Source organism: Limulus polyphemus, unplaced genomic scaffold (genome assembly GCF_000517525.1).
Source record: "Limulus polyphemus unplaced genomic scaffold, Limulus_polyphemus-2.1.2 Scaffold5557, whole genome shotgun sequence".
Taxonomy (NCBI): Eukaryota; Metazoa; Arthropoda; class Merostomata; order Xiphosura; family Limulidae; genus Limulus; species Limulus polyphemus.
The window spans coordinates 14,047-28,069 of record NW_013671167.1 but is presented as its reverse complement, the minus strand read 5'-3'; the positions used below and the strand labels follow the sequence as shown (position 1 = coordinate 28,069).

At 37.6% G+C, this 14,023-nt stretch overlaps 1 protein-coding gene across 1 annotated transcript in view; it reads right to left on the bottom strand.

The window, feature by feature from the left end:
- Positions 1-632: 632 nt before the first annotated feature.
- LOC111089209 (mutS protein homolog 4-like) overlaps positions 633-14,023 on the bottom strand; it is a gene marked incomplete at its 5' end in the record, with an annotated part of 26,901 nt that continues 13,510 nt past the window's right edge. Inside the window, 4 exons of the mRNA XM_022401266.1 lie at positions 633-868; positions 992-1,080; positions 9,919-10,010; positions 12,728-12,798. Coding sequence (XP_022256974.1) covers positions 695-868; positions 992-1,080; positions 9,919-10,010; positions 12,728-12,798 — 426 coding nt within the window. The remainder of the gene's footprint in view (positions 869-991; positions 1,081-9,918; positions 10,011-12,727; positions 12,799-14,023) is intronic.

The window sequence follows — 14,023 nt, the reverse complement described above, 5'->3', positions numbered from 1 at the left end:
GTAAAAACTTTCAAATATATAAATAGAATATCACAATTTTACCCAAGAAATGTAATACGGGGACATCACACTGTTACCTAAGATACATAATATATCACACTGCTTCATATGCAATATATGTGATAACACTATTACCAAAATGTACATAATAATCTATGGTAGGTATTATGACTGTCAGTTGTTCTCAATTAACAAAATATAAATAAGAAGTTATGAGACAAAATGAGTTATTAATAACACTGTATTCAAAACAAAAACAAGTGTATCAATATCAATTCTTAACTATTATCAAAAATAACCTTGATAACAAAACAAGCCTCTAAATATATATATATGAATAGTTATATATATATTACAACACAAAACCGTCATTGTTCTATTTGTGTATAGGAGTTATCTAATTACAGATAATATTACTGTGTTCAACAACACGTACATATTTGTGACTATTTCATATATATGTATGCTTGTCCAAGAATGCCAGCGTGGATTTTCAGTCTGATGTTGTGAAAATTTTATAAAAACTATGTATTTGAGAAATTAACTTTGGGACAAAGTATAAATTATTGTTCATTTGTAACTTCATACAATTTCTTTTCTTTTAAAAAACTGGAAATACAACTTGATCTAATTAAATTTCATTATGATGATAGCAAGTAACATTAAGGTTTATTTTTACATCATAAGTTGGTAGTCACTCTTCTCTGTAAGGACGTAGCTTCTGTTCGTACTGTTCACGTAATGATGTGAGGTAGGTCTTCAGGGTGCCAACGTCCATTCTAAAGTTGGATGCAACTTGTTGTAGGTTGATAGCCAGTCTAAATACACAGCGTAGACGAACAGCTTCTGGTGATTCCTGACAAGCTGTCTGTGATGAATACAAACCTTATGATGACCTTAGCATATTTCTTAGACATTTTTATTTTTACTAATGATTTGTATATTAACCATGCAGGAGATGTTACTTTAAATGTTCTATCCAATAACTTACCTGTCTTTGTAGTTGGATCTGCTGCGAAAGTACTCTAGCTTCAGTGGTTACGGAATAAGGAAGACAGGATAATTCAGCAAGTTTGAGTCCTGAAATGTAGAAATCACCTCTGAGTGTTGGAGTATTTCATTAGCAAAATTCTAATTGTAACTGTACACCATGCTTATTAAGGATGATATAATGATGATACATAAACATTACTCTGTAAGCTATAACATTTAGGAGATATTCAGCCACACTTATAAGACACAGCATCATATCTATAACATTTAGGAGATATTCAGCCACACTTATAAGACACAGCATCATATCTATAACATTTAGGAGATATTCAGCCACATTTATAAAACACAGCATTATATCTATAACATTTTGGAGATATTCAGCCACACTTATAAAACACAGCATTATATCTGTAACATTTTGGATATATTCAGCCACAATTATAAAACACAGCATTATGTTTATAACATTTAAGAGATATTCAGCTACAGTTTTAAGTCATAGTATTATAGGTATAACATGAGCATTACTCTACATTTAATAACTTTCTCTCTCTATCAACTGGATAAAAATCACGTGAAAGTTAACTTTTACAATAAAGAGGTTCAGTTCAGAGAAATTTACAATGAAAGTACTCTATTAAGGAAACTTGTACCACGATGACCTTGATATATGATATTTTAAGGTCTAGAGATAGAAAAAATTCAAGTATACTGATGACTTGACAGGATAAAGGTGTGTGTGTTTGTTACTTTTTTTGGATGAAAGGTCAAGGTCATACATGTGAGTTAAACCTTTTTGCTTTGTATTTTGGAGTGAAAGGAGGGAAGTTTTAGTCATAACTTATAAAATAAATAAAATTTGGCTCAGCTGTTATTACTAATTTGTGTTTGGGAATGAAAGGTTGAGGTTTTAGACATAACTTACAAACACATGAGATGTAGCTTCTGTAAATTGTTATTTTCCTATACTGAAAATTTATTTCCGATAGGTATTTACCTCTATTCACATGTATAGATATTCTCGTTCGGTGCTGTCTTCTATATGCAAAAACTTTTTTGCATTCCACAAGCCTTGAACTCCCACGTACCCCATAATTAACGTGGTTTAACTGCATATTGCATATAAATCATCATGTAACAGCCTTCCATGGATAGGAGTGCAACACAACCTACTGATGCATGTGACTTCCTTTATTTGATTCTACTGAACTAACACTTTGAGATTAAGCAGAAAAGGAAACACTGGTTTTTAGTGGGAAGGAAGGGTGGGAAGTTTGAGAAGAGGTAAGTACCTATCGGGAATATATTTTCAGTATAGGAAAACAATAACTTTCCATACAGTACATTAACTCTTCTCACATGTCTAGCTAGAATCCCAAATTGAATAGACAGAGGGACTGGTGCAAGGGATAGAAAAAAGTATTCCTTCAAAGCTTCCGAAGAACACAAAGGAAGTGTAGTCCCTGTTAGGAAAGGAACACATGTAGGAGACCACACAACTTCTGAACCAGATGTATTCTGTGCCCAATGTGTAAATAGATGTCATATACATGGGAAAAAAGTGGGAAGAGTGCAACCAAAATGGAGAGAAAAACTGGGTGGGTATGAATCCGAAGCACAATATACCAGAATCTCAATCCCAGTGAAGAAAGGCTGTAGAAGTACCATTGACAGCCAGGAATGTGGGAAAAGCTAAAATGGATGTGCTCCAAGGTGTAGAGTGGCTAGGGTCTGACAGACTATATGTGGACAGTCAACTTCAGTCCCAAACCAAGCATCATCAGAATTACAACTACAGATCCATGGTAGGAGGAGGGTCCACGCTGTTTTCCCCACATGTTGAGTAGAATGGAATTATATACTTTTCAAACCAATCTACGAAACAAGGCAATTGTGCACAAATCCACAACCACCCATATATTTTGAAATCCAACATCTGAATAATGGTATGAAGGGATGTGCCAATGTGACAGGTCACATCAAACTAAGCTCAATCAGACAGTGACCCCACTGTGCAGCATCAGCCTCAGGTAGTGAAAACTCTCAGAGGTGGAGTGTGAGGGGGAGAACCTTTACTTCAAACAACATCATCCTCCAGACAGGACCACACTGAAGCCAGAACATAAACCTCCGGGACACATTGCACTGAGGTGGAAATGATGAGGCAAAACTACAAAATTGAATTAGGATGAGGAAACACAACCAACACGTGTGAGTATTAATGTTGATTGGCCAGCTCCAATCCCAAACCACTCACTTGAAACTGACATCCAGGTAATGTTAGGACAAGGCATTCCAATTGAAGGGGTGAACATCAATGTGATGGATCTACCCCAAAGCAACATCATCTTCTGGATAGAACCACAAAAAAGCTAGAGTGCAAAATTAACCTCTGGATCCCATCACATGGAAGTGGATTGCCTCTAGAAAATATATGCAATGTCACCCTCTAGATACAACCACACAGAAGCTGGGCCTAACATTAACCTCTGGGATCCATCACATGGAGATGGTGTGTGTTTATTTTGAAATATGTACAACATCATCCCCCAAATAGGACTGCATAGAAGTTGGAGTGCAACGCCAACCTCTGGGTCCTACTGCACAGAAGTGGGTCATCTTTAGAAAATATATGCAATCTCATCCTCTGGATAGAACTGCACAGAAGCTCCACACAACTTTAACCTCTGGGACCCACTACAAGGAGGTGGAGCACCTCATTGGGGGATCAAATGCCATCTACACCAGCAGAACACCACCACCCTACTCTCTACTGAATGGAAGTGATCACATTCAGGAGGACTCTTCCATGGTCCACCACCAGTGGCCCGTAACTAGAAGGATTCTACTAGAAGAACAAGGGGATAAAATGTAGTGAATAGTAGAGGAATGCCAACACCAAAGACAGTGCAATGAGTGACCACAAAAAAACTTACATGAAAAAACAGATTATTCCTGATTTATTCAATTGAAGGGATGATATGGATGGGCAGCTATCCACTTCTGCTTTACTCATGTAAGTCTATGAGTTAATATGGTCTGGAACAGGCATATTTATGAAGCAACCTCACCCTCTGAATAGAATTATACAGAAACTGGGCACAACATTAACCTCTGGGACCCACCACAGAGAGATGGAGCAGATCATTGGAGGATCAAATGTCATCTACATCAGCAGAACACCACTACCATACTCTCTACTAAATGGAAGTGATTACATTCTGGAAGACTCCTTCATGGTCCACCACCCTAGTGGCTTGGAAATGAAAAGACTCTCATATTCTACTAGAAGAACAAGGGGGATAAAATGCGGTGGCGAGTCAGGAGGAATGCCAACACTGGAGACAGTGCAATGGGTGACCAAAAACCCCATTTTGAAAAGCAGACCAAACTGAATTTATTAAATCTAAAGAATGGCAGGGATGGGCAGCTATTCCATTCTATTTTTATCATGTAAGTCAATGGGTTAGTACAGTCCAGAATGGGCATATTTATTAAGCAAATATATCATGAGGAAACCTACTAGCAATCTTGAGGAACACCCCATCTCAACAGTGTGCATTATTGGCCATATACATCTTGGCCATACAGTATGGATTTGAGAAATAGGAAGCATACCTGGACAGGCATTGCTCATCACTGAGTGAGATCCTAATCCTAAATGGGACGTGTCACTGGAGGGAAATATATATATATATATAGAAAATATAACTTACCTAGTCACAGCCATACTAAAGTTTGAAGGATGGAAACAGGCAGAAAGCAGTACTCCAATGAGGAAGAAAACAGCGACCCAATGGAGATGAACATATGAGATGTAGTCCATGCCTGACTGAAGAATTTCCTCCAATGAACGACAGAGGTGAGATGCCAGGTTCTTGATCTGGAACAGAATTTGGGAAGAAAGAGACAGGTAGAAATGGACCATTTGAATCAGTTGACGAACCCAACATGGAAGGGTAGAAGGAAAAAGGTCACGTACAGATTAATGGTGACAGGGAATGAAAAGGTGGGAACAGGAACTACTAAAGGAGACTGTGCAGGCAATGTAACAATAAAGAGCATGTACTGGACATAGACATCTATCTAGATCAGATCGGAAATAAAGGTGGGAAATAAGTGGAAGTGAAATCAGCGAGAAGGAAGAATGCCCCTCATGAGCTGTTGAAGTTTTGGGTAGGAAAGATCGATCTGGACAAAGGAGAACATATGTGGAATGGAAAATGTACATGAAACATTAATGGCAAATCTATCAGACTGACTACACCAATAGACTAATTGAAGTAGGAATAAATCTGAACAGATAGGTGAAACACAGAACATGATGACAAAAGTTTAAATGGAGGGAGTGGAAAGCAGTGAAGAACAATATTGATATGATAATCCAGAATAACTGCACGACGAGGAAGTCTATGAAACTGGGAGGGATGCAAAAGGAATCAGTTGGTCCAGTCCTGACTGACAACATCCACTGCCAGGACCTGAAATTCACCTGGAACATGACACACAAGGAGACTTATCCACAGTGTGTGGACCCAGTAAAGGAATTCTAATGTTCGACCTCAAAGGGAACAGGGGTGAGTGCTCCCTTAATTATTGATATAGGCCACAATGGTGGAATTGTCAGAATGGAGCACGATATGCCATTCTGTATCAGAGGAAGAAAATGTACCAAAGCACATCATATTGCCAGAAGCTCTTAGATGTTGATATGGTAAAACATTTCGATCTGAAACCATTGTCTAGGTGCCACCTGCTGATAAACCAACACTCCTCAACCTTGAAGGGAAGCATCTATGAGCAGATACAAACACATATAAGGTGGAGGAAGCAGTACTCCTGTTGTTGTGTTTTCGTTGTTCAACTACCATTGCAGATTATCTGTAAGGGAAGGAGGAAGAGTAATTTGAGAGTTCAAGTGATCCCGAGCAAGATTCCATTCTCTGTGTAAAGTCCACTGAAGAGAACACATATGTGCCAGACCCAAAGAAATAAAGGTGCCCATAGAAGCCCAAGTCTCCAAAAGTGACAGAACCTCATGTGTAGAAACAGAAAGAACAATAAGTACATGGAGAACTGAAAGCTCGATCGAATGGAGACAAAGTGGAGAAGGTTGGACCAGAATGAGGTGGGCATTTAAAAATACACTCAAGTAGATAAGATATTGGGTAGGCAAAAGGAAAGACTTCTCCAGCTTGAGAGTCCAACCAACATGAGCTGCATCTATCAGCAGCAGATGTGTGTGTGTTAAGAAAACTCCAGTTCAGAATGTGCTAACAGGAGCCAGTTGTCCATGTAGTGGTGTAAATGCAATCTTTGAACATGCATAAGTTGGGCAAAGACCTTGATCACCCAATAAAATGCATACAGTGTTGAATCAAGACAAAAAGGCTAGGTGTGAAACTGATACACAACCACGTAGTGGACAAACTGAAGAGAGCATCTGAAATGATGAGAAATAAGAAAATGGAGATAAGCATTCGAGATGTCTAACATAGTCCTGGGCTTTTTCTCCAGGACTATGGTAAATTAGGAAGATCCAAAATTGGTTGAGGCAGGGCAAATGGATCACCAGACGCCAGTCCCCTGATTTGTATTGGGGACGACAAAAAACCTGAAGAAGGCAGGCTGATAGGCTTGATAGATCTGTAACGGGCAGCACCCTTAGGGCTAGTTATTGGAATTTATTTAGTTGAGGATTGCAGTGGCGAGTGGAGCTTACAAGTTGCTAACTTGAGATAATTTACAGTTAGAATAGAGAAACAGATTCCAAGACTAACACTGAACAACATATAACAACATTAGGTCTTTCCACACAGTATATGCTGTTAACATCAACAGTTAAACATTTAATAAACCATTAGTTTACTTTCACCCTTTAGTTAACTAAAATAACACTATTACTCAATACATATAGAATCGTTCTCTCTCTAGTATAAGCATTAACTTCTTTAGTAAACTACATCAATTGAACAAAAAAGATGGCAATTTTCATCCTTACAACAGAGTTGGGCTAGTATATTTCTGGAGATTGGAGATTTTCATAGTGGAGATAACTGCTACTTATTCAGAGATGACTATTACACCTTGGAGATAACTACTGGAGATCGTTTTGTCAGCCCTGGGAGAACTTCAATTCTTCACGGAGAACTCTGATTTTTAGCTCCAGACATCAGTTTTTGAACCACATTTTCTTTGTATTCCTTCGATCTTCCAAACAGTATTCCTAACTACCCACAAGTAGGTCTAACACTTTATTGGTCAATCTGTGCAACTTTCTTGGCTAGTCCAAAACAAGAACCAAAACTCTCAAGTAATTGGTTGCTGTAATGGTGAGTGCTCCGGTTGCCTTTTTACTTGTACTATTACACTGGTCTGGAGTAACAGATCTCGCATCAAAGCGCCGATTTGAAATGTTATCATAAACTTTTTAGTAGCCTTTACTGTACTACTAACTCGGCGTCAGTAACTTATCATTGTCAAACTTATGGCTAACGTGTTCTCAACATCTCTGTTGTAGCTTCATTTTTTACAACTCTAAAGTCGTGATTCACTAACTCATGATTCTCAACACCACTTAACCAACTAGCTATATTTTCCTAGCTCTTGGCCTTATTTCGTAATGCAGGCGTCTTTACTTACGCCATTTCTTCATGTATATGTTCATTAAAAAACTCACAAAAACTGTTATAACTTCTTTCTTAAATTATTTTAAAATACTGAAGCAATTGTAAAATTCCCTCAAAAATATCCAACTGCTTCAGATCTATGTGATAGAAGGGTTTGCACAGCCTCGGATAGATACAGACTGGTAGTGGGAACCCGAGTTAATGGGAAGGAAATCGGTACAGGAAACAACGGTGGTGGGAAAGGAAATTGATGAAAAGTCCTTCTGACAAAACTTGGATCACTCAAGAATTGGTAGTGAATACCCACCACAGGGAAGCAAAATTGGCTAAATGTGCTCCCACTGGACAGGAAACCACTTGGTAGTTACTGGAACTGCTCGCAACGATGAACCCAATGTTAAGACACATGACAAATTTCGAACCCCTAGTGGTAGGAATTTGTAAAGGATGGGAGGTTGCAGGACAAGAAACAGTTATGGGAGAGGTAATACGATCAGAATGAGACAAAGGAGCGACCAAAGACTAAAGGGTCGGATGTGGTCTCACAGATTCGACATGTAATTTTAAAGACTCAGGAAAATTTCAAAAAACAGACCAATGTTGAAAAGGATCCATCTTTAAGTTATGAAGATAAATGGAAGGAAGGTGAACCTGTAACAAGACAGTGTCCTTCTTAATAGGATACCAACAGCAATAAAACCACATGTGAAGGGATAGGGCCAAAAAAGACAATGTACCAATATGGAAGTAAGGAGGGAAAGGGTATCCCTCCAAAACTACTCAGAGGATCAGTGGAGTGCCTCAGAAAGGAAGTGTATGTTGGAAAGTACTGTAGGAGAGCTGTAAGGGTAAGATGAAAGCAGGAAACTGGACGTGGGAGAAATGGATAGGATTTATGGGACAGCCCCCACATTGGCAAAAGTGACTTCAACTGCTGAGATTCAAGAAAAGGTTGATCAGCCTGGTGATAAGTCAAAGCATAATGATCTAAAGCCCATGGAAGACGAGGCATGCTAACATCAGCCCTCAACTGAGAAACAAAATTCTCAGCACGAACCCCAATGTCAGGGGAGGGAGGGAAACAAGGTATTCTAAGAATGGGGGTCAAGTAACGATGAAAGAGCAATATCATATGAAATCGGTAAAAATGATAAAGACATCTGAGAAAGCATATCCAAAAAGGTAGAGTTAGGCCTAGCAGATTCAGTAGGAGAGACGTGGAAAGGCATACTTAGGGGGATGAAAAAGGCTGTCAAAAGCCTCATCATCATGAAGAGGTTTGGATGATGTAGGAAGAACCTGAACATTTACGGGAGAAGAAGGACGAATCATATAACGATCAATCTATCGACGAATGAAACAAAAAGACCTGAAGCCTGTGTAATGGCACTTGAAGTAGCAGTAAAAATATCAGAAGTTGTAAAACACAAACTTCGAAAATGAGAAAAAAATACAATAAACAAAGGTAAGTTAATTGTGGCAAACTACTACAGAAAACTAATTACAGTAAATGAATAAATCAAGTAAATCACTACTTCGCAAAAAATAAATGAACACACGAAAAGAGCACAATTGAAAATGGTCTGCACTCGATCACTGCCTAACAAGAAGTGATCGTTTGGTAGAATTGAATAGAGGGAATCTCATGCATCAAGAGGATATGTCACACTTCTATTGGTGTAGGGTTGTCTCATGATGATATACATGCAAGATGCAGTTGAACGCCATTAATCGTGGGAGACGTGGGATTAAAGGTTTTGACATGCGACAAAATTTTTGCATATAGAGGGCGGCACTGAACGAGTTTGTTTGTTTTTTGAATTTCACGTAAAGCTACACGAGGGCTATCTGCGCTAGCCGTCCCTAATTTAGCTGTGTAAGACTAGAGGGAAAGCAGCAAGTTATCACCACCCACCGCCAACTCTTGGGCTACTCTTTTACCAATGAATAGTGGGATTGACCGTCACATTATAAAGCCCCCACGGCCGTAAGGGCGAGCATGTTTAGTGGGACGGGGATTCGAACCCGCGACCCGCAGATTGCAAGTCGAGTTCTCTAACCACCTGGCCATGCCGGGCCCACTGAACGAGAATGGTTACAGGTGTGAGAAGAGTAATTTACTGTAACAGAATAAAAGTTAGGTATAGCACTTGAAAGATAAGTAAGGTATAGAATCATTCTCAAACTGAATGACACTGTTTAGGGTGCAAAATCAAAGTTTTACAATAATCTTCAATAGGAGACTTTTTAGGGTACACCAACTAAGAAGTTTGTTTCAGCACAAGCTACCCACCATAGTGTTCTTCACTAGTATGTCCTCTTGAAAGAGCGTGGGTAAAGTGCACCTTCATACCATTCTCGTCATGCTTTACTTCAAATTGGTAACTTCAAAAATAGAAAAAAATACAAGCATGCTTTACAGTGAACAGTTTATACACAGCTTTTGATGTCATAAAAACTTTATGAAATGCTTTTAACTTTTACAATTTTCTAACACTAAATATTCATAAAACTGAATATTCAATTATTTTCACCTCACAAAACTACAAATAGCAATCAAGCAAATACTACCGAAACTTCTTTTTCATAGATAAGTAAAACAGAAAGAACAATGCTATTCATTTCATGATGGTCAGTTGTGGGATTGAAGATCCAGCAGTATTTTACTTGGAGATTTTTTGTTTGTTTGAAGTTAAGCACAAAGCTACACAATGGGCTATCTGTGCTCTGCCCACCACGGGTATCGAAACCCTGTTTTTAGCAGTATAAGTCCGCAGACATACCACTGTGCCACTGGGGGGGCGTTAAAATAGGAAAAAAATAAAATTTTAACGGAAAATAGGGATCAATGCTGCAATAAAAAGTAAACAAACAAGTCATACTAGTTGAATAGATGTTAAAACTATTTTCAATCCCTACTTTTAAAATCTAACAAACTACTATCACTATACTTGTTTTAATATACCTATATCCCTGATAGCTATAGCTTTTACAAGAATTAAAACCACAATCACAAATTTATGAAACGTAATCCTTACTTTTGCCTACAGATAAGTGTATAAAGCTGCCAAAGTAGGGATTAAATTTTATAAATTTATGATTGTGGTTTTAATTCTTGTTTCATTACTTTTTTAGTGGGATTCTTACTTCATTTTAAAATTAATAATATATTAATACTCTAGCTTGTTTACTTTTACCTTTAGAAACTGGCACGTGTCTATCTGTTGCTATGCTTCGCCATCTATGTGGTTGAATTGGAGTTAAGATATTTAAGTACCTGCATGATATGTTTACCATTTATAAAAAAAAATCAGTATATATTTATCGAAATATCAAAAGCGAATACCCGCAGACCAGTCAAATAAGCTGGAGAAATCTTGTAGCGATAGTCCGAGCCGTCTAGGGGCTAGTCCCGCTGACGTGATCAGATAGGTAGGTAGGTAGGTGGTAGACGTAAAGGTTGATGTTTTAGACATTTTTGAACTGTTATACTGGAAATATTAGAGACCTTTTTAGCATATTATTATTATATCGTATATAATATATCGTAATCAATACTCTGTTTGATGCTTAGGAATTCGATAGGGTGGTTTTTCGGTGCATGAATTATTTGAATCTTTAGCGATCGCCACTATTAAGTGCTACTGTACTTAATAATATTCAGGATGTTTAGTTCCACAATGTGTTTTTAAAACATCAGTACTTACTTAGAGACATTATAATTGCAGTGTTACTATATTCAGGTACACTCAGAACTTTAAAAATGCGCTGCATTTAGTTGCATCCTTGTATACAGGACATAAGTGATCAGATAACCTGGAACAATAATGGTTGGCTTGATGGTTGACCTACAAACACAGATGTGGACACTGAGGTGGTCAGATAAGATCTGGGAACAATATAAGTTGGCTTGATATTGACCTATTAACATAGATGTTGACAACGAGGTGGTCAGATAAGATCCTGATACAATGATGGTTGGCTTGATGGTTGACGTGGACACTGAGGTGGTCAGATAAGATCCTGGAACAATAATGGTTGGCTTGATGGTTGACGTGGACACTGAAGTGGTCAGATAAGATCTTGGAACAATGATGGTTGGCTTGATGGTTGACCTACCAACACAGATGTGGACACTGAAGTGGTCAGATAAAATCTTGAAACAATAATGGTTGGCTTGATGGTTGACCTACCAACCCGGATGTAGACACTGAGGTGATCAGATAAGATCCTAGAACAATAATGGTTGGCTTGATGGTTGACCTACCAACACAGATGTGAACACTGTAGTGATCAGATACGATCCTGGAACAATGATGGTTGGTTTAATGATTGACTTACCAACACAAGTTTGGACACTGAGAGGGAGCAGGTGAAACCTTGAAACTATAACAGTTGATATGAGGAGTTACATGCCAACACAGATGTGGCCACTAAAGTGGACAAATAAGATTTGGGAAAAGAACAATTGGATAAATGATTTTCTATTTTTGCTTACTATGCTTTTAAATTAGGTTATTTGGTGAACGTTGATGGTCTGTAGAAGCATCACATGTATTAGTATGTGTGTGTGGATGAAATTTGGTTACCATGCAGTGTGCAATGCACATTACATCCGTATTTAGTTTTGCTTTACTTAATACTATCTAGTTTTCTGTTCAGTTTTGTACTGTTATTTTTCTGTTCCATTGTTTTCTACAATCTTTGGTTGTTGAAATCTTTTCACACATATGTAATGACTTTTTCTAACATCAAGATGATTATGGAAAGTAGAAACACGTTAGTTAGATACTTAAATGCAGCCTTTTTAAATATAATTGTTAAAGTTTAGAGACCTAAGGATGCTCTAAGATACAAAAATGGAAGGGGTATAAGAGCTAAGAACTAACAAGTTTTGACCTTCCATAAAAAGAATAAGAATATATCTTTGTTTAGTATATCCAGAGGTTACAGTTTTATCTGTGAAAACTACGTTAGTATTTCCTTGGAAATATCAGGCTAAGTTTCATTCAGAAAAAAAAGAAGGTTAGTTCAGTATTTAACTGGAGACAACTGGATACATCATAACTAGGAAAAGTATTCAAAAAAATTTCAGTACTTACTTGGAGACATTAGGGTACGTCACATCCAGAGAGGTTAGCTCCATGAAATGAGTTGCAAACAGAGTGAAAGCCTACATATAAAACTATTTCAGGAAAACTCTGGGATTTGTAGTAAACAACAAATTCAAATGTTACAGTAAAAACACACAGTTTATCCAAGAGTGTAATCCTTCTTTTTTTTAAGAAAAATGTCAACAAAATATTTTGAAAGTAATATGAAAGAGGGATGTTAATAGCCTAGTATGTAAATGTGAGTGACTCTGTGAAGGAAGGTTTAATGGCACTCCCTCTTGAAGAACATAACCTTTGTTCTACGTTACATTGAAGACGTGTTTTGGTTACTCTTATGCCCTATTTTTAATCTACTCTTGTAGCTTTTAAGAGTTAAAAATATTTCGTTTACACAGCACATTTACTATAAATGTAACCGCTTTAGATAAAATATTTATCAATAATACAGGGTGGTCCAAAATTATCTTTCCTATTTGAGAATTTAATAATTAACTAACAATGGAAATACAACCATACAGTTGTCAACATCTCGTAGCCTAACTCAGTTTTTATTGACATGTCAGTAGACTTCTACATGTGCACCATTAGTGGCTCTTAGCACGTCTAACCGATATTTGATTTCAGTTCACGTTCGCAGCAATATGTCCACAGTTACAGTGGCGATGGTGTCCATTATCTTGATCTTTAGCTCTGTGATGTTTGCCATAGGTGTGTGATACATGATATCCTTAACATACCCCAATAATTCTTTCTGGTACTGGCATCTGTAATTACACTACACCATAGCCACTGACTTGGTCTCAGCAAACCAAACAACAACCTTTTCTAACATGGTTATTTTTTTAAGAGTGAAAACAAGCATGGCAATAAAAACTGTTTCAGTTGGGCTAGAAGATGTTGAAAATTGCATGGTCGAATTTCTTTAGTTAATTATTAAATTTTAAAATATGGGAAGATAATTTTGGACCACCCTGTACATCATGTCACTTAAGACAGTCATGATGTAACCCAAACTTTTCTACTTCCATCTAAAATAATGCTAAGAAATCTTTACATTTCATAGAACATAAAAAATACAGTACTATATACTGTTGCGTCATCGAGGTCACGTACTGGTGTGGCGCCCTCTATTTTCTAGAACTATCTTGTTCTTTCATGAATGCTCTAGTATTTGCTAGATAGGGTAGGCGGGTATATATAAGAGGGGACAACGTGACGCGAGAGGAAGGTAATGTGTGTGTGAAGATAGTGAGTAATTGAACTGCAGTCAGAAGTATTATTGAC